This window comes from Octopus bimaculoides, chromosome 27 (assembly GCF_046866305.1).
Source record: "Octopus bimaculoides isolate indiv1 chromosome 27, ASM4686630v1, whole genome shotgun sequence".
Taxonomy (NCBI): domain Eukaryota; kingdom Metazoa; phylum Mollusca; class Cephalopoda; order Octopoda; family Octopodidae; genus Octopus; species Octopus bimaculoides.
Window position 1 is genome coordinate 16,493,947 of NC_142954.1, and position 19,914 is coordinate 16,513,860.

Genomic DNA, 19,914 nt, shown 5'->3' on the forward strand with positions numbered 1-19,914 from the left:
GGAAATGTGATGTGATGGTAGTGGATGGTAGTTAGAATAGAGATAGGTGGTGATGGTGGGAGTGGTATGGACATAAGGCATATAAGATGGATGGTAGCTCTAGAAGTGGTGCTGTTGCTGCTGCTCCTGGTCGTGACTGATGGTGATACAAACATGTGGTAAAAAAAACAAAAAACCATGAAGCAGGAAACTGAAATGGTGGCTTGTAAAATGGTAAATGGTAATCCCAGACAAATTTCTGATGTGAATATAGTTTTCAAACCTGCCCAAGCTACAGCAACAAAGCAAAAACAAAAAGAAAACATGCATCATAACGATGATTATCATGGTGGTGATGGTGATGATGGTAGTTGTAGACATGATGGGGATGATGGCTGTTGTGATGGTGATGGTGGTGATGATGTGTTAAAATGCAGTGAAACAAAAACTAAAAATGAAAAAAATTATTGTATAAAACAAGAACTTGCAAACTGCTGGAAACAGCAGCTAAATATCACTCAAGTGATACTCTCTTTTAAAAAAAAAGAGATGAATTTGAAAACAAGACTGGAGTGTCATGACTGGAGCACCTTGATCAAAGATCTGGATCAGGGTTGGTTTGGGATTAAAAAGGATACAGTCGGAGTTCGTCCAGCTTGGGAAGGGCCCAGGAGAAAGCCTCCTCGGACTTGTCAACTTCAGGGTTTTCATAAGCTTCAACAACCGAGGGATTTGGGAAACCTGGAAAAGATTAAGGACAGAATATATAGAAGGATTATCATTAACACCACCACCACCACCACCACCAATGTCATTACTACTGTCACCATCATCTGCCAATTCTTGGAGTGTTGGGTGGTTCTTTGGAGCTTTCTGGATTTTCTGGCATTTGTTTTTGGTGTTAGAAAGATTTTTTTCACTTTCCTGACATCACAGACATGGTAAATGGTGTTACATAACTCTATCACAGCCAAGAGGGAGACAGACAGAATTGACCCCTAGAAGAATGGAACATGAAGTTGACGATGGCAACATTTGAACTCAGAATGTAAAGAACTCGAAGAAACAGCACAAAGCATTTGACAGACACTTGAATGATTCTGACAACCAACCATCTTCTACACACACACACAGATACTGACATACAAACACACATACATTATATATACACATTTCGTTTCACCTAGCTTTGAAGTATTCTGTGTTTATCTTGAACACAATGTCCTTAAAGGGATCCCTGCAACATGTAATATCTCAGCTACAAGCATTTAACAAACACATTAAGTACGTTAAGTGTATGATGACATTGATAACATTTCTAACACAAAATTTGAATTTTGTTTTACTTGTGCAACACTTTTGCACATCAGAAAATAGATTTTATGCTATTTGTATTTACTGGAAAAAAGGGTGAAGTATAATAGCATTGATGATCAAAAAACACAGCAAAGTATTGATATTTTTAGTTCTTGTTCACTTTCAGGGGCATTTCTTTTCACCCAGTTTTGAAGCAAAACTTGAATACACATATATTAATAGTTATGCATTAACATATGTTAATAGATACAGACATATATGAATATATACAGATCTATACATAGGCACATACATAATAAACAGACATGTTCATACATGCACACACATTAACATATACACATCCATACATAGATATGAATACATAATATATATATACATCCATCATACACATACACACAGCAGGCATACACACACAGAGCAATATTATAAGAACTGCATCATTACCATCATGAATTTCCATTTGTCTAAGTTTGGATTTCAGTTTGATTTCTTGAGGAATTTTAATTTGATCTCTTGTAGAATCCCACCAGGTTCTGGAAACAGAAAATTCAACATTTTTGTTTGGTTGGCTTGTGAGAAGACAATGAAATAATAATGATAATGGTAATAATAATAATTGGCATGCTAACAATTCTGCCAGCTTGTCGCCTTAATAATAATAATCTCCCTATCTTCACCTTTGAGAAGGGCAAAATGGTGATGTTAATCCTTTGAGAACCAATCCACCTGAGGTTGCCCTGGTTCGAAGATATAAACTTCATGCTGATTCAAGTGATCTGAATTTAAACTTTGCATCTACAATTTATGTTCCAAAAGTTATTTTACAAGATTCTACTACTACATAGGTGCAGGTGTGGCTGTGTGGTAAGAAGCTCACTTCCCAACCACATGGTTCCAGGTTCAGTCCCACTTGGGAAAGTGTCTTCTGCTATAGCCTCAGGACAAACAAAACCTTGAGAGTGGATTTGGTATACAGAAACTGAAAGAAGCCCATCACATACACACACACACACACACACATATATATATATAAATTTAAACAATAAGGGTGAAAAGTTGAATATTAATTTGATTAATATCAATTTAAAACCAGTGGCCTAGCATATTGAAAAAATCTGAAGATTCAGAAAAATTATATGACATACATATATGTATGTTTTATATATATATATGTATATATATATCATCATCATCGTCGTTTAATGTCTGTCTTCCATGGATGTATGGGTAGGATGGATGAGAAGAGCCAGCCAGGTAGCCAACTACCCTAGGCTACTGTGTCTGTTTTGGCAGGGTTTTTATGGCTGGATGCCCTTCCTAACACCAACCACTCTGCAGAGTGGACTCAGTGATTTTTACAAGGTACTAGCACAGGCGAAGTTAGTTTTGGCATGATTTATTTAGCTGAATGCAGTGTGGACCGGATGCTTTTTATGTGGCACCAGCACTGGCAGGGTAACCAAGTAACTCGCAAGACAAGGAATTCTGAGAGGGGTCGGGCATTATACAGGGTGTCCACAAAGTCTGGCTACATGGAGTAAATAAAATCATTTCATAACATAACATTTCTGAAAGTATGTGTTTATCCCCATGTGGGTACATGGAGTAAATAAAATCATAACATAAACAATTAAATATAAAAAATAATAATTTCTTAAAGTATGTGTTAATCCCCATGTACCCAGACTTTGTGACCACCCTGTATATACATATATCTACGTGTGTGGGTGTGTTTGCATTCCCATAATTTAACAGTTTGGCAATAGAGACTGACAGAATAAGTATCAGGCTTAAAAAAAGAAATAGTGGGGTCAATTCATTTAACTAAAAATTCAAGGTGGTGCCCCAGCATGGTCGTAGTCTAGTGACTAAAACAAGTAAAAAATAAATTCTTCATTATTTTCAAAATTTATTTCAACAGAAATATAGTAATGAAAGAGTTTGGCCATGCAATGGATGAACTTCACCACACAACATTAACTCTGCCATGCAAACACTTTTGTAGACAAAAAGGAATGAAGACTTTTGAGTTGTATCTGTCATTGGCTCCAAAATCTAAGACTGTAGTTCTGTTTCTGTTTTTACTATTTTCGTTTAACCCCAGCTCAGCCTTATGATTGAAGACATTCCAGCTGTGGCCACCCAGTCGTTTTACTGTGTGTAGGCAAACCAGGGATCACATTAAACAGATGTACCCTTCCACAATATTGTAGTGAGATATGACAGAAATTTGGCTTCTATTTCTTATTTCTATATTGCCCACAAGGGGCTACACAGAGAGGGGACAAACAAGGACAGACAAACGGATTAAGTCGATTACGTCGACCCCAGTGCGTAACTGGTACTTATTTAATCGACCCCGAAAGCATGAAAGGCAAAGTCGACCTTGGCGGAATTTGAACTCAGAACATAGCGGCAGACGAAATAGCACTAAGCCTTTTGCCTGGCCTGCTAATGTCTCTGCCAGCTCACCGCCTTTATCTAAAATTTCTTATTTCTATTTGGCTTCTATTTCTAGCAGACTGTGCAACCACATGGGCTCTCTCATTCACTCGTTACTAACTTAGTTAAGTACAACAGGGATAATGAGATGACGAGGAGGCCTTAGTTATGGCTTGACCTTCAAGAACGAGCAGTTAAATCTCCCTCTCATCACACATCTTACTGTAAAGTAAGTAGTAAAGAAAAACATGGGATAAAATAATATAAGACTGGATGGTCAACAGTGGAATGTCTGACCATATGCCAGCTGGATCAGGGCTGACCTGGGGTTCAACAACAGTTGGACAGTGTAGTCTTTAATATACGGAATGGTCATGGCTGGAATGCCTTTGATTGCATGTTTACTAGATTAGGTTGACCCAGGGTTAAACAATGACCACAGCTGGACAGTATTATCCTTGATTGACAGGACACTCGACTGCTGGATCAGAGCGGACCTGGGGTTTAAACGACGACAACAGTTGAACAATGCATCCCAGACAAGATGGTCATATCTGGAATGCCTTTGATCATAATTCTGTTGGATCAGAGCTGACCTAAAGTTGAACAACAAGCATGAAAACAATTCTCCGTTAGATTTTTAAAAAAAAATCAGGATGGTCATAACTGAAGAGCCTTTGATCATAGGTCTGCAGGATTAAGAGCTGACCTGGGGTTAAACAACAATGATAACAGTCGGACAATGCACCTTAGATTGGATAGTCATATCTGGAATGTCTTTGAGCTGATATAGTTTTGAACAACAAGCAGAAAAACAATTCCCCAATGTAGATCTAGATTAAAAAAAAAAAAAAAAAGGCAGGTTGGTCATGGCTGGAGAGTGTTTAATCTTAGTCTAAACAACAACAACAATACTAATAAGCTATATTTACTTACTTGAGTGTCTGTAAACCTTCCAAGTATTTTCCGTTGAATTCGGCAAGTATTTCCAGGGCTGTCACAGGACCAACCCCTGCAATACCAGGGGTGTAGTCACTGCCACACAGGAACGCCATCTTGATTAATTTCTCTCGCTCCAAACCTACATGTAACAACATCATCATCATCATTGTCAACATCATCATCACATGTCGGGAGTGTTAGCGTGTATCTATATGCATGTGTGTGTGCATGTGTGTGTGAACTGTCATCAAAAAGGGTGGACACATTGGTGGTGATGATGATGGTGATGCATCATCATCATTATCATTCAACATCCATTTTCTATGTTGGCATGGATGGGTTGGACAATTTGACAGGAGCTGGTAAGGCTGGAAGCCACACCATGCGTCATAGTCTGTTTAGGCTTGGTTCCCATGGCTGGATGCCCTTCCCAACACCCAACCACTTTACAGAGTGTACTGGGTGCTTTTTACGTGGCACCCACACCAGCAGGGTCACCAAGCAACTTGCAAGACAGAGCTCCTTGGCTGGGAGGGAGAGGAGGTGGTTTCACCTTTGCTTGGATAAATCCCATCACCATTGCTGTCATCATAACCATCACGACGACCACCACCACTGTCACTATCATTATCACCATGACTACCATCATCACTATGATCACCACCACTGTCAACAGGCTATGAAGAATCGTTAGCATGCCGGGCGAAATGCTTAGCGGTATTTCGTCTGCCGTTACGTTCTGAGTTCAAATTCCGCCGAGGTCGATAAATTAAGTACCAGTTATGCACTGGGGTCGATGTAATTGACTTAATCCCTTTGTCTGTCCTTGTTTGTCCCCTCTATGTTTAGCCCTTTGTGGGCAATAAAGAAATAAGAAATAGTAGGGGATCTGCTCTGACATCTATTGTGCCGCCAATCCATTACCCTTGGTTGGCATGGATGTGTGGTAAGAAGCTTGGTTCTGAAGTATGTGGTTGCGAGTTCAGTCTCATTGCATGACATCTTGAGCAAGTGTTTTCTACTATAGCCTAGGGCTGACCAAAGCCTTGTGTGTCGATATGGTAGATGGAATATGAAAGAAGTCCATCATGTGTGTGTGTGTGTGTGTTTGTCCTCCTAACACTGCTTGACAGCTGGTGTTGGTGTGTTTACATCCTCGTAACTTAGCAGTTTGGCAAAAGAGACTGATAGAGTAAGTACAAGGCTTAAGAAGAAAATAAGTACAGGTGTTGATTTGTTCTTCAAGGCAGTGCTCCAGCATGGCCACAGTGAAATAGCTGAAACAAGTAAAAGAAACAAACGAGAAAAGATAATTCTGAAAGAGTGAAAGGCAAAGTTGACCTCGGCAAGATTTGAACCGAGAGCACAGGGTCACGACAAATTCTGCAGACGTGTTCCCTCCAATGATACTGACACTGCCCAAAACGGACAGGTTGAAAGGGCACTGTTTCATGGCCAGGATGTCATACTAGCCAGCGACCCTTTTAATCACCTCATATGAAAGGCAGGGGCACAGTGTAGGACACAGTTTTACTGGTTCCAAATCTGGGTTGCGCACGAGAACTCGAGAAAACTTGATTAGCATTGTTTTAACACATATTTTTTCCATGCTTGCCCGGATCGAATGAGAATATGTCAAAACGAGAGTTTTCTATGACCAGACCCCCCCCCCACCACCATCACCACAGCCATTTCCCCCAACACCAACCCCACCACCTGTTTCCAAGCAAATGAATAATTTCCTGGACTACTGAACAACAAAGAGCCTGGACATGTTTTTGTGGTAGATTGCAAACAACACCATCCGGAACTATCAGTGAGCCATTGTTTACAATCAGCAAACAGATTGGGAAAATATGAACTCTCTACACAAACACACATATATAATATACACATACACGCACGCACACAGATAGATAGATGGAGAGATAGAAAGTTAGAAATAGATGGATAGAGAGAGAGAGAGAGTGAGATAGAAAGATAGAGAAAGAGAGAGAGACAGATAAATAGACAGACAGATAGATAGATAGATGGATAGAGAAAGAGAGATAGAAAGATAGAGAAACAGATAGATCGCTGACCACTACATTTATATTTTTTTCTCCTTGTTTCTCTCCTTATTTCTTTCTGTGTTCCTTTCAGTTGAAGAGCGTAGGCTCGAAATGTTAAAGACTTTCTCTATTCCCGAGCGTTAAACTAATACATCCATTTGTTGTTTACACCACCTGTCCTCGTCTGTTGTTGTTTTTTCGTAAATTCCCCCCTAAATAGACAGATAGATAGATAGATAAATGCTAGGCTTCTTACAGTTCCTGTCTACAAAATCCACTCACAAGGCATTGCTCAGCCTAGGGTTATAGAAGGAGACATTTCCCAAGGTGCCATGCAGTAAGACTGAGCCTGAAACCACATGGTCAGGAAGCAAACTTCTTAACCACATAGCCATGCACACACCTACATCTCCTGGCATTGTTCAACTTCCCTCAAACACTTGTGTCACACTGATTAAAAATGTCTCGTCTATATGGTCACTGGCCTGCTAGATATAACAGCCAAATCTCTTTCCAATTATACTCTGCAGTCTATAAGAAAAGACACGCTGGTCAATGTAGTGTGAGATGCACTATGCTGGTGGAATAAAAGATGAGATGGTCATAGCTGGAATGCTTTTGATCACAGTCCTGCATGGGGAGGATGGGAGGAGCCAAAAGAAGAAGCAAACTATGAGGGTGAGTCAAAAAGTAATACCATTTTGTTTAGGACAGGTATAATTACCAACACAGGAACATGTATTATACATCAAAATGAAGCTGGTCTTCTGTCGATCACATCCCTACTTCTCAACATAGTCACCGTTTCTCTCAATAGCAATGTTCCACCTTCCAATGACAGCATGTATCCCTGCCCCGTAAAATTCTGATGACTGTTCTTTGAGCCACTTCTTCACTACAGTTTTCACTTCCTCGTCACTGGAATAATGTTTGCCTCTCAAACTCTCTTTCATGGGGCCGAAGAGATGATAGTCTGAAGGCGCTAAATTATTCCAGTGACGAGGAAGTGAAAACTGTAGTGAAGAAGTGACTCAAAGAACAGTCAACAGAATTTTACGGGGCGGGGATACATGCTCTCATTCGAAGGTAGAACTTTGCTATTGAGAGAAACGGCGACTATGTTGAGAAGTAGGGATGTGATCCACAGAGGACCAGCTTCATTTTGATTTATGATACATGTTCCTGTGTTGGTAATTATACCTGTCCTAAACAAAATGGCATTACTTTTTGACTCACCCTCGTAATTAAAAGTTGGAGTGGGTGGAGGAAAAGAAAATGCAAAAAGGAAGATTGGGGAAAAGAAAGAAGAAAAAAATGAGGAGTAAGAAAAAGGATATAGAAGAGGAAAAACGATGAAGGTAAAGAAAAGGAAAGGGTGGGGAATCCCAAATGAAGATGCTTCTTCATTAATTCTTACCCAACACATTCTTCACATCAGTCATCGTGAATAGCTCCACCTGTTTATTTTGGTTGAAGAAATTCCTGTAAACCCTCTGTCCACCAAATAACCACACATCGCTATCTTCTGTGATGGAACCATCTGTCTGTTTGGTGATGTCCAGGTAAGCACACTGCGCCTCGGCTTCCATTGGAGACACAAGGAATGGCACACCAAACAACAGCAGCAGTTCCTGTCAACATACACAACACATTAACAAATTCGTTAATACAAACATCGTTGTTTTAACTGCTTTTGAGGTCCTCTGCGGATCACATCCCTACTTCTCAACATAGTCACCTTTTCTCTCAATAGAAATGTTCCACCTTCGAATGAGAGCATGTATCCCTGCCCCGTAACATTCTGTTAACTGTTCTTTGAGCCACTTCTTCACTACAGTTTTCACTTCCTCATCACTGGAATAATGTTTGCCTCTCAAACCCAACATAAAGTGCTGGGATTTGCACTTACACAGCATGGACTGCTGAGCACATTTTATGAAAATGAGGCTTCCATGCACACGTAATAAACAAAAAATAATTAAAATATCTTCTTAGTATATAATGGTGGCAAGTTTTACATCATCTGAAAAGTCATTAGTTGAACTATCTCTTGGCAGACATTTCAACAAACGCTCATAAATTAAATGCATCTACCTGGGCTATGATCGTGGCCTGTCAACCTATGCCCGACAGCCATGATCATGGCCCGTCGTGCTTTGTGTCAATCTGGCTCCTTGTTTGACACCAAACACTTTCATCATTGGTTGCATTTAACCCTTCAGCATTTAAACTGTCCGTTCCCGGCCCAAATATTCTACCAGCTTTATGTTCAAACTGGCCATATCCAACCTCTCACACCTACCCTACAATGTCATGCTAAAAGTAAACACTTACATCATTGAAATCTCAGTTACAAGATAATGAATGATAAATTGAAACAAGTAAAAAATAAAAGATATATATATACATACATAAATACGTACATACACACGTGTGTGTGTATATATATATATATATATATATATATATATCATCATCATCATCGTTTAACGTCCGCTTTCCATGCTAGCATGGGTTGGACGATTTGACTGAGGACTAGTAAAACCAGATGGCTACACCAGGCTCCAATCTGATTTGGCAGAGTTTCTACAGCTGGATGCTCTTCCTAACGCCAACCACTCAGAGAGTGTAGCGGGTGCTTTTACGTGCCATTGGCACGAGGGCCAGTCAGGCGGTACTGGCAACGGCCACGCTCAAAATGGTGTATTTTATGTGCCACCCACACAAGAGCCAGTCCTTACACATGCCACAGGCACAAGTGCCAGAAAGGCAACGCTGGGCACAGATATATATATATATATATATATATATATATATATATATATATACAGTGTACATTTAAACACATAAGAGGTATCAATCATAAGATACCTGGTATGCTAGAAGGAATAGCCAATAGTCTATTGACTAATTTTTCTACACACTACGCCACTGGTATTAAAAATTACTAAAACTTTTTCTTACCCTGATATTATTAATTAATTATATATACACACACAGATAATATAATAGGTGGGGGTTGTGTATATAAATATATATACATACCTGAGCTTCCAGGCGCATCTGGTCAGAAATGGTCATGGCTAATCTCTCCTGTTTTCCTCGTTCTTGTAGTAACACATCACTCTCAGCTTCCAGTTCTGATTTCATAGTGGACATAGTTTCCTATAAATAAGTGACAGGTGGTCAAAGAAACACAACAAATACAAAATGTAAACACCAAATAACAACTTACAAAAAACATGTGCCCTAACGAACAACAGAATTAGATTAGAACATTTTAGAATTGAATAAATTAAAAGGATTTATCCATTCTGGTTTTGGATAAAAGAAGATACAGGAGGATCAGTTAATTATTATTTTATTCAATTCTAGACTATCCGTGACCTGTTGGGTCACCGGGAAAGTCTGAGTTCCCTAGCAACGGAGTCTTGTTTCGTAGGATTTTTTCTTTTCCAGGTTATTCTGCATGCTATCAATAATTGCAACATTGAAATCATGTGTAAATGACTCCTTTCCCCAGAAAAGGAAAGAGTTGGCTGCTATTTCTTGCATGCCTTGCTACTACATAACAGGTATTTCGGGTCCTTTATTGCAAATAGCTGTTACATGGTAGCAGGGCATGCTAGAAATAGTAGTCAAATCTTTGGAAGTGAGATACGTTGAATGCACTCAAAAAAACCTAAGGAAGAAAATTATTTCACACCGAGGTTATGAACAGGTCTTTTACGAAATATTCACCGTATTTTTAAAATCATTTTCACTTTAAAATATTTTTTAAATAGGCAAGAAAAAATTTTTGTAATGGTATTCACTTGAAAATAATTTTAAAAAACATTAAAATATTGTCTGTTTAAAGAAAGCTAAAATATAAATACTTACTGTACAAACAACTTACATTTTTGAAATTACATTCACTTAAAAATATTTCTAAATGATTAAAATCCTGTGTTTAACAAAAGCGAAAATAGAAACAGCTACTGTAAAAAACAAATTGTATTTTTACGTTGTCAAGTCACTGTGTCTAATCGAAAGGTAAGAGTTTCTTCCCTTTCAGGGTTAAGATTATTTTCGGAATATTTTCCCATTATGCACTGTTTTGGGTATTTATACCCCAAAAACCCCAATATCTCAAAAACCACTTGTCCGAATTACATAGAACTTGTCTTATTCTGTTCATATTAACATTCCAGGGACAATTTAATCCATAGTATTTTCCTATTATGCGCCAGTCTGACTGGGTAACATTGCAAGCAAGCAAGTAAGATTCAAGCTGACTTTTAATGTATTATAAATATTCATCTCTCAGATTCACACACTTATTGCAGTGGTCCTTTGATTTTTCCAAGCCCTGTAAAAGAACTTGGAAGGTTGGGCCTCCAGCCAGGCCTTTCACAATGCCCTTAAAGCCAGGAACTTTTCAGCACCCCCTTGTAAAGTTTGACACTGGTTGACACCTGCTTACTCCTTCCTCACACCCTTAAAAAATGCATCCACTCTCTCATCCTCTCCCACGACTCACTGTCCATGTTTTCTCTTCTGCTTACTTTCATCTAAGCTAGATCTAGCCTCGTACTTTTTAAACATAAACATCTTAACCCTTTTGATACAATCCGGCTGACTCTGTAGTACAAATGTTTGTTTCCAAAAGTTCTGAATAGAAATCTTCCACCAAACCTTAGTCACAATTTATGTTCCTAAGACTAGCTTAATGATAACTAAGTTGTTTTACTAAATTCTTTGTTTTATTTAAAATTAATTGAAAGAAACACAGAACATCTCAACAGAAATATGGTAACAGAAGGGTTAAAATATATAATAGAGAAACAATTCTTAACCCTTTTGATACCAACCCAGCTGAAACAGCCTCTGGCTCTGTAGTACAAAATGTCTTGTTTTCAAAAGTTTTGAATTAAAATCTTCCACCAAACCTTAGTCACAATTTATGTTCCTAACACTAGCTTAATGATAACTAAGTTGTTTTACTAAATTCTTTGTTATTTAAAATTAATTGAAAGAAACACAAAGCATCTCAACAGAAATACAGTAACAAAAGGGTTACACTTAAACAATCACATCATTGAAGCCTTAAGGCAACAAGATAATGCAGGATGAATTCAAAACAATGTGAATAAATAAGCTTTACATTTGGCAGACTAATCTGAACCCTAAAGGGTTAAGCTTACCTGAGTGAGCCCTTCAAATTCATTTACTTCCACCTTCCTTTGGAAGTCTTTTACTGTCTCCTCTTCCTCCTCCTCCTCCTTCTTCTCTTCCTCCTCATCATCTTCATTGTAAAGGGTGTGGATGCCAGCCCTGTCATCGGGCATCAGGTTCCCTTCTTGATCGGCCAGTGACACAGTTTTATTGGTGATGTCATGTGGCTGGTCACTGACAGAGTGGAATCTGTCGTTGTAGAATTTTTCCACGTCTTCCATTTCGTTCACTTCCAGAAGGTCTTCTACATTGGAAGGGCATCATTGGTGGTGGCGGTGGTGGTGGTGGTGGTGATGATGGGAAAGAAGTAGTGGTGTTGATGGTGGTGGTTACGAGGATAGAGGAGAGGTTGATGGTGGTGGTTGTCATGGTGATATTGGAAGAGTAGTGGTGTTGATGGTGGCCATGATGATGATGGAGAGGGTGGTGGTGATGTTGATGGTTGTAATGTTGATGGTGATAACAGAGGAATGGTGGTGGTGGTGGTGATGATGATGGAGGGGAGGTGGTGTTGATGGTAGAGGTGGTGGTGGTGGTGGTGGCAGTGGTTATTGTGTTCAGAGGAGTGGCATTGGTGGTGTTGGTTGAGGTGTGATGGTGATGTCAGTATTGGTTGTAGTATCAATAACAACAGCGTTAGAGGTGATTGTAAGGTTGGAAGCAGTATTGGTGAAGGTAGTAGTGCAGCCACAGTGTTGTTGTTAGCGGTGGAGGTGTATGCACAGTAATGGTTGTTATGGTGAGGGAGGTGGAGTAGGAGTGATGGTGAAAGTGGAAAGAAAAGAGAAAACAGAGAGAATTAACATGAAAGATGTCCTCTAGAGATAATAACAACAAATAATAATAATAATAATAATAATAATGAAAAAAAAAAGAAAAAAAATGCTTTCTAATTGATGTATCAATACCAGCAGATGACAACGTTTCCCTAAAAGAAATGGAGAAACTTTCAAAATACAAAGACCTGGAAATAGAGGTAACTCGAATGTGGAATCTAAAAACAGAAACAATTCCTATCATAGTAGGTGCCTTAGGTATAATAAAAAAATATTCAAACAAATACATAACAAAAACACCAGGACTAACAAATATATATAACATACAGAAAATTGCACTACTGGGCACTGCACACATCCTACGCAAAACACTTTCAATACAGTAAACATAAAAGCACCACAGCAAACCACAGCACATACCCAAGGCACACAGAGTTGCGCTCGGTAGTGAAGTGAAAGCACGTTATTAAAATAAAACTACTGAATAATAATAATAATAATAATAATAATAATAATAATAATAATAATAACAATAATAATAATAATAATAATAATAATAATAATACAGACTGTAAAACAATAACAAAAAAACAACAAATATTAACCCTTCTCTTACAACATTTTGTTGAAATATACATTTCATCATCATCATTTAGTGTCTGCTTTCCATGCTGGCATGGGTTGAATGGTTTGACTTGAGCTGCTAAGCTGGAGAGCTGTACCACGCTCCTGTCTGATTTGGCATGGTTTCTACAGCTGGATGCTCTTCCTAATCTCAACCCCTTTACCGAGAGAACTGGATGTTTATTACATGTCGCCGACACAGGTTCTTTTTACGTGTCACTGGCACAGGTGCCCTCTATGCGTCACTGGCACATGTGCCTTTGGTTTGCTTGTAATAGTTACTCTTCAGCTGTCTATGCAACCATTCATTTGTATTTGCTTAGGGACCCAGGTGGAGGATAAAGTTAGACACAAGGGCCCAGGTCTGGGAGGGTTAATTTAGATTTATTTTTTAAACCAAGGAGCTTGAATGAAAGAACCAGAGGCAGTTTCAGGTGGGTTGGTATTACAAGGGCTTAAGGGTTAATCCACCTTACTCCATAAGGGACGTAAGGCCAGATCCCTGCTTTCTCTGATGCCTATCTTCCTTTCTGGATGGGAGTCTGGTCCCTCAGAGGATTAACTCATTTTTCCCAGCTGAGTGGACAGGAGCAACGTGAAATGAAGTGTTTTGCTCAAGAAAACAACATATCGTCCAGTACAGGAATTGAAACCTCAATCTTATGATCATGAGTCCAACACCTTAATCACTGAGCCATGCACCTCCAACAACAGGTTAAAACCACGTTGAAACTGTAGTAGTTGTGGGGTAAATTGGCAGAATTATTAAAGCATTGGAGTATTTACTGTGATACTTCAAGGTCCAGGTTCAAATCCCACCATGAACAACATCGCCTTTTATCTTTTCAGGGTTAATCGAGGAGCAGCCCAGAGAAAGACTTTGCCTTTCATCCTTTCGGGGTTGATTAAATAAGTACCAGTTATCTGGATGGTTGAACATTTACAGATTTTTATAAATTAGCACTTGCATCTATTCTTGTAGATTTGGAGAATCCACAAGAATAGATGCAAGCGCTAATTTATAAAAACATGTGACATATTAATAAAAATCTGCAAATGTAGAACCATCCAGATATCTGAGTACCTTATTATTTTTTCTAATAGATATATATATATAATATATATATATATATATATATAATAATATTATTAGGGACAAAATCCAAAATTACAGGTAAAAAACTCAATTAAAATCAATTTATAAAAAATTAAAATTAAATTGAGCCTTATATATATATAAAATATATATAGTTTTAGGGAAAATAACCAATTTTCAAGAACTCATCGATGAAAATCCACTATCACATATAGAAAAATTAATAATTAAAAGCACGATAAATGAGTATAATATAAAGTAAAGTAAATATCATAAGATAAATATAATAAAAAGATTACACGTGTTTCATAACCAATTTTCAAATAGAAAAGAAATTTAAATCGATTAAAATCAATTGAAATTATCGAAAATAAGTTCTATTCAAAAATATAGCTACTCGTCAGATCGTAATTAGAACAATAATTAGATATATATCTCAACCAACAATAAGTACCAAATGAATTAATATGAAATACTTATTATATAAAGATAGAAAAATTATTTAAAAAATATCATAATATCAAAATAATAACCATTCAATAATCATCCCTTCATCCATAATAATAACATGTATATTATATACAAAAAACATCTTACCTAAATTATCATTGTTTTAAATTATCATTGTTTTAAATACAAGTTGAACGAAGTTTAAGTTTAAAATAATAATGAAGATAAAATTAGTACATATTTAACCGGTGTAATAGTTAAAGCTATACTATTTAAAGCTAAAGACGTTTATTTAATTATGATTAAAGATCAATTGAATAATAGAAAAATACAAGATTATTTATTTCTACAAACGTAATAATAAAAAATATGAATGAAAAAATTATGAATGGAAAAAATTAGGAATGAAAAAATTAGGAAAGAAAAAATTATTAAGAATAAAAGGTTAAACTTTATATATATATACAAAGTTTTGATTTTAAAAAAACTTTAACGATATATATATATATATATATACACAAATACACACATATATATGTATATATGCATACATGCACACACGCTCAACAAGCTTCTTCTAGTTTCCATCTACCAAATCCACTGAGAAGGCTTTGGTCAGCCTGGGACTATACCAGAAGACACTTGCCAAAGTGCCATACAATGGGTGGTTGGGAAGCAAGCTTCTTAATCTTATCAAAGACCTACAGGCTCTTTCCAGTTGCAAATCTCCATGATGTCACATGACACACAGAAGCCCTAGAGATTTTCAAACTTCACAGTAAGATATCAACATAAATCTTAATAAAATGTAACTCACCATCTTCGCTCTCGCCAGAGTCTGATTGTATTTTCTTCTCTTCAGACTCTTCATCTGGAACAGTCACATGTTTTTTGGATTCATCATCAGTAATAACATCTTTTACAGTCACATCTATCTTAGCTGCATCATCTACAGTCACACCTTTAGACAACAATGAACTGTTGTCCAGGCTGGCACCATGTTTCTCAGAAATAAAAGACTCTTTTAATCCACTGACAACAACTGGTTTATTTTCTGTTGTCATCACACCTGATACTTCCTTCTTTAGCGTGATTTGGTTTAAAACAGTTTTTGGTGGAACGGAATCCTCTTCTGATTCTCCACTCTCAGAATCTGACAAAGAAACCTTTGTTTCAAGTGTTTTACTGCTATTATTTTCTGGCTCTCCAAGAGATGTTTGGCCAGCACTGTGATTCCCTGATTCTGCTAATTTGGCCCAATTAAACAAAATATTTTTATCAACATTGAAAATATTTTGTGAACTACAAGTGCTATCACTGTCCACTTGCAATTTCACTTTTGAGCTCAGAAAATCCTTTTCCTGTTTAATGTTTGGCAGCTCTTCACATGGTTTCTTTTTGACACCATATTTCATCTCTTCAACCCACAGATTACCACTGGTATTTACAGAATCAGGACATTTATAAGATGGTGCTGGCTTTGTTGATTCTTCATCTGAGTCCTCGCTACCCTTCATCTCTTCTTTTCTCTTTTCCTTCTCTATAACCTCAAGCGCAGTGTCTTTCTGCAGACCTTTCACAAATATAAAATGAGAGCTGTCTTCTGAAGCAATCTTCTGGATATTAACAACTTGGTCAATGATGCCAGATTCAGTAGAGATTTTCCCAGACTTTCTGGCAATTATCTCATCTTGAACTTTCTCAATTTGGTTTGTGATTTTGTTCTGCTTCAGAAGTTTTGACATTTGATATGAAGCAAAGCCACCAGCATCCTAATAAGATGGAAAAGAAAAATCAACCATTTAAAGCAGGGAAACTACAAGACTATATGAAGAACAAGCAAGCATCAAAATGAAGATTCCTTATTCTTTCAGCCAAGGAATTGTTGAAATATACAATAAACCACCCCTATTAGTCGTTAGTTGTCAGGACACTGTATCCCTTGACTCTTTAGGATTTAATCTGGGCATATCTGGCCCAAATATTTTACCTGTTTTATGTTCAAACTAACCAGATCCAGCCTCTCACACCTACTCTACAATGTCATTCTAAAAATATACAAACACACCATTGAAATCTTAAAGCTACAAGATAAAGCATGATTAATTCAAATCAATGAATAAATAAGAATTACATTTGACAGAGTAATTTGAATGCTGAAGGGTTAAAAAATTCCATGCTTTCTGAAATTCATCAACATCATTTTTATTCTGTTGCCCTGTACTATCTCCTACACACACACACTCTTGGTACCCCGATCCATCCATTCCAACTTGACGGTCCACCCTCACACCAATTATATCACTTTCCAACTCCCCATCACCACCACCACCACACACATACACCATCATCTCTTCTAAAATATAAGTTATGTCCTTCCTCTACAGCATTGGTTCTCAGTCAGGGTCCATATAAGACTTTTTGGGAGTTCACACAAGCAAAATGGTAAATTAGGGATCCACAGTAATAATTTAAGGGCCGATGAAAAAAGTTTAGTTTAGAAGTGTTAATTGAAGAAACAGCCAAGTTTCTTTCTGTAATCATCATCATCGTTTAACGTCTGCTGGCATGGGTTAGACAATTTGACTGAGGACTGCCAAACCAGATGGCTGCACCAGGCTCCAATCTGATCTGGTAGAGTTTCTACAGCTGGATGCCCTTCTTAAAGCCAATCACTCCAAGAGTGTAGTGGGTGCTTTTATGTGCCACCTGCATAGGGGCCAGTCAGGCAGTACTGGCAACGGCCACGCTCAAAATGGTGTCTTTTACATGCCACCTGTACAGGAGCCAGTCCAGCGGCACTGGCAATGACCTCACTCGAATGTCTTTTCACATGCCACCAGCACAAGTGCCAGTGAGGCGACACTGGTAACGGTCACGCTCAAATGGTGCTTTTTATGTGCCACTGGCACAGAACCCAGACAGCTGCTCTGGCAATGATCACACTCGGATGGTGCTGTTAGCGCTCCACTGGCACGGGTACCAGTCATCGAATTTGATTTGATTTCGATTTCAATTGCCTCAACAGGATTTTACATAATTAAACATGTTTCCAGCCCCTGAAACCTGTTCTCTCAGAGACAGCTGTTGCAAACCTATACGAGTGACTGTGTGAAAAGCAAAATGGGAATTTTAAAAGAAGTATCTATATAAAACTAGAGCGCCCATGACTTTCGGAAGCAATTTTTCAGGCTCTGAATTGCTGAAGTATGGAATAAACCTACCTGCATCAGTAGTTAGCTGTTGGGACACCAGATTCTTCAAATCTTCCATATTTCCTGAAATTCACCAACAGTAGTACCCCTGATGCCCCCGCCACTAAGCGTTTTTTTTTTTCTTGAAGACTTATTCACAGTTCACTTCCTGTACGTATTCTATGTACTGTTCCTGTGGTTTTGGTTATTTTTTCTGATAAGTTGTAGAGCACCAAAGCACTGTATTCAATAAGTTGAATATTATTATTATGACATCAAATGGCAATGGGTCTCCATCAGAATAAAATAGTAATCAAACGGGTCTTGCAAGCTACACAGTGACCTCACTAGTGCAGGTGCCCCATAAAAAGCACCCAGTAGACTCAGTAAAGTGACTGGTGTTAGGAAGGGCCTCCAGCTGTAAAAACCATGCCACACAAACACTAGACAACAATGAGGTTCTTGGACCTATTGGATCCTGTCAAACTGCCCAACTCATACCATTATCATCATCATCTTTTAACGTCTGTTTTCCATGCTGGCATGGGTTGGATGATTTGACCAGAGTTGGGAAGCTGTACCAGGTTCCAGTCTGATTTAGTTTGGTTTCTAAAGCTGGGTGCTCTTCCTAATGTCAACCACTTTACAGTGTGCTGGGGGGGGGGGGGGGGGGGGGGGGTCATATAACGTGCTACCAGCATGACTGCTTTTTACATGGCACCAGCACAGGATTCTTGCAGACCAATCCTTTTCACCAGGAGATGCAGCCTTAACGCTTCTACTGTGGAGGGCAGGTCTGGAATTTAAAGGATGATAATGGTGACTACCCCCAACATTCCGACATACTCTTTTCTCTTTATAACTCTTTTATCTTCTTTCTTTTACTTGTTTTAGTCATTTGACTGCGGCCATGCTGGAGCACTGCCTTTTAGTCGAGCAAATCGACCCCAGGACTTATTCCTTATAAGCCTAGTACTTATTCTGTTGGTCTCTTTTGCCGAACCGCTAAGTTACGGGGATGTAAACACACCAGTATCAGTTGTCAAGCGATGTTGGGGGGACAAACACAGACACACAAACATACACACACACACACACACACACACACACACATATATATATATATATATATATATATATACATACATACGATGGGCTTCTTTCAGTTTCCGTCTACCAAATCCACTCACAAGGCTCTGGTCGGCCTGAGGCTATAGTTGAAGACACTTGCCCAAGGTGCCACGCAGTGGGACTGAACCCGCAACATTGTGGTTGGTAAGCAAGCTACTTACCACACAGCCACTCCTGCGCCTACTGTTCACTTTTCTATCTTCTTGTGTTTTATTTTATGTTCTAGATAGTGACAATGTCGGAGTCTGTCCACCTGTCAGGTATCGTCTTCCCCAGTCAACAAAGAAGAAATAAAGACTGAAGATGGGATGTGAGGTGAAAGCTGCCATACCTGCAAATCTCACTTGGAATCCCATTGTCACTGGGAGAGGGCCCATTGCACCTCATCAAGAGTTGTGGTGGAAGGGGTTGTCAAGCTCTGTCAGAATAAGATCTGGAATCTCTTTAAGTGCCACGGGGAGGGGGGTGTTTGTGGGGTTAACCCGTTTCAGAAGTTCTTGAAAATGTTTGACCTACCTGTGAAGTATACACAATTTTCTCAGTAAGGTGCCACTGGATGATCTCACCAAAGCAATCACCTTTCTGCATGGGTCAAAGATTCTCTAAATCAAATCGCAGAATTCATGTTTTGTTCTCAATCTGCAAAACCTTGAATTTCTTCCAACTGATACTGTATATTTTGGGAGGCTCAGTGA

General features: G+C 38.4%; 1 protein-coding gene across 6 annotated transcripts in view; it reads right to left on the reverse strand.

The window, feature by feature from the left end:
* The window catches only part of LOC106868913 (DNA excision repair protein ERCC-5), a 299,999-nt gene that overhangs the window by 9,841 nt on the left and 270,244 nt on the right, over nucleotides 1–19,914 (reverse strand). For 4 of the 6 annotated variants that reach the window (XM_089343359.1, XM_089343360.1, XM_089343363.1 and 1 more), the window contains 7 exons: nucleotides 15,712–16,666; nucleotides 11,918–12,192; nucleotides 9,777–9,896; nucleotides 8,149–8,362; nucleotides 4,675–4,819; nucleotides 1,741–1,829; nucleotides 618–720 (listed from right to left, as the gene is read on the reverse strand). In XM_089343359.1, the coding sequence (XP_089199485.1) occupies nucleotides 618–720; nucleotides 1,741–1,829; nucleotides 4,675–4,819; nucleotides 8,149–8,362; nucleotides 9,777–9,896; nucleotides 11,918–12,192; nucleotides 15,712–16,666 (1,901 nt within the window). The remainder of the gene's footprint in view (nucleotides 1–617; nucleotides 721–1,740; nucleotides 1,830–4,674; nucleotides 4,820–8,148; nucleotides 8,363–9,776; nucleotides 9,897–11,917; nucleotides 12,193–15,711; nucleotides 16,667–19,914) is intronic. The other 2 variants (XM_089343361.1, XM_089343364.1) reach the window with 1 other exon arrangement.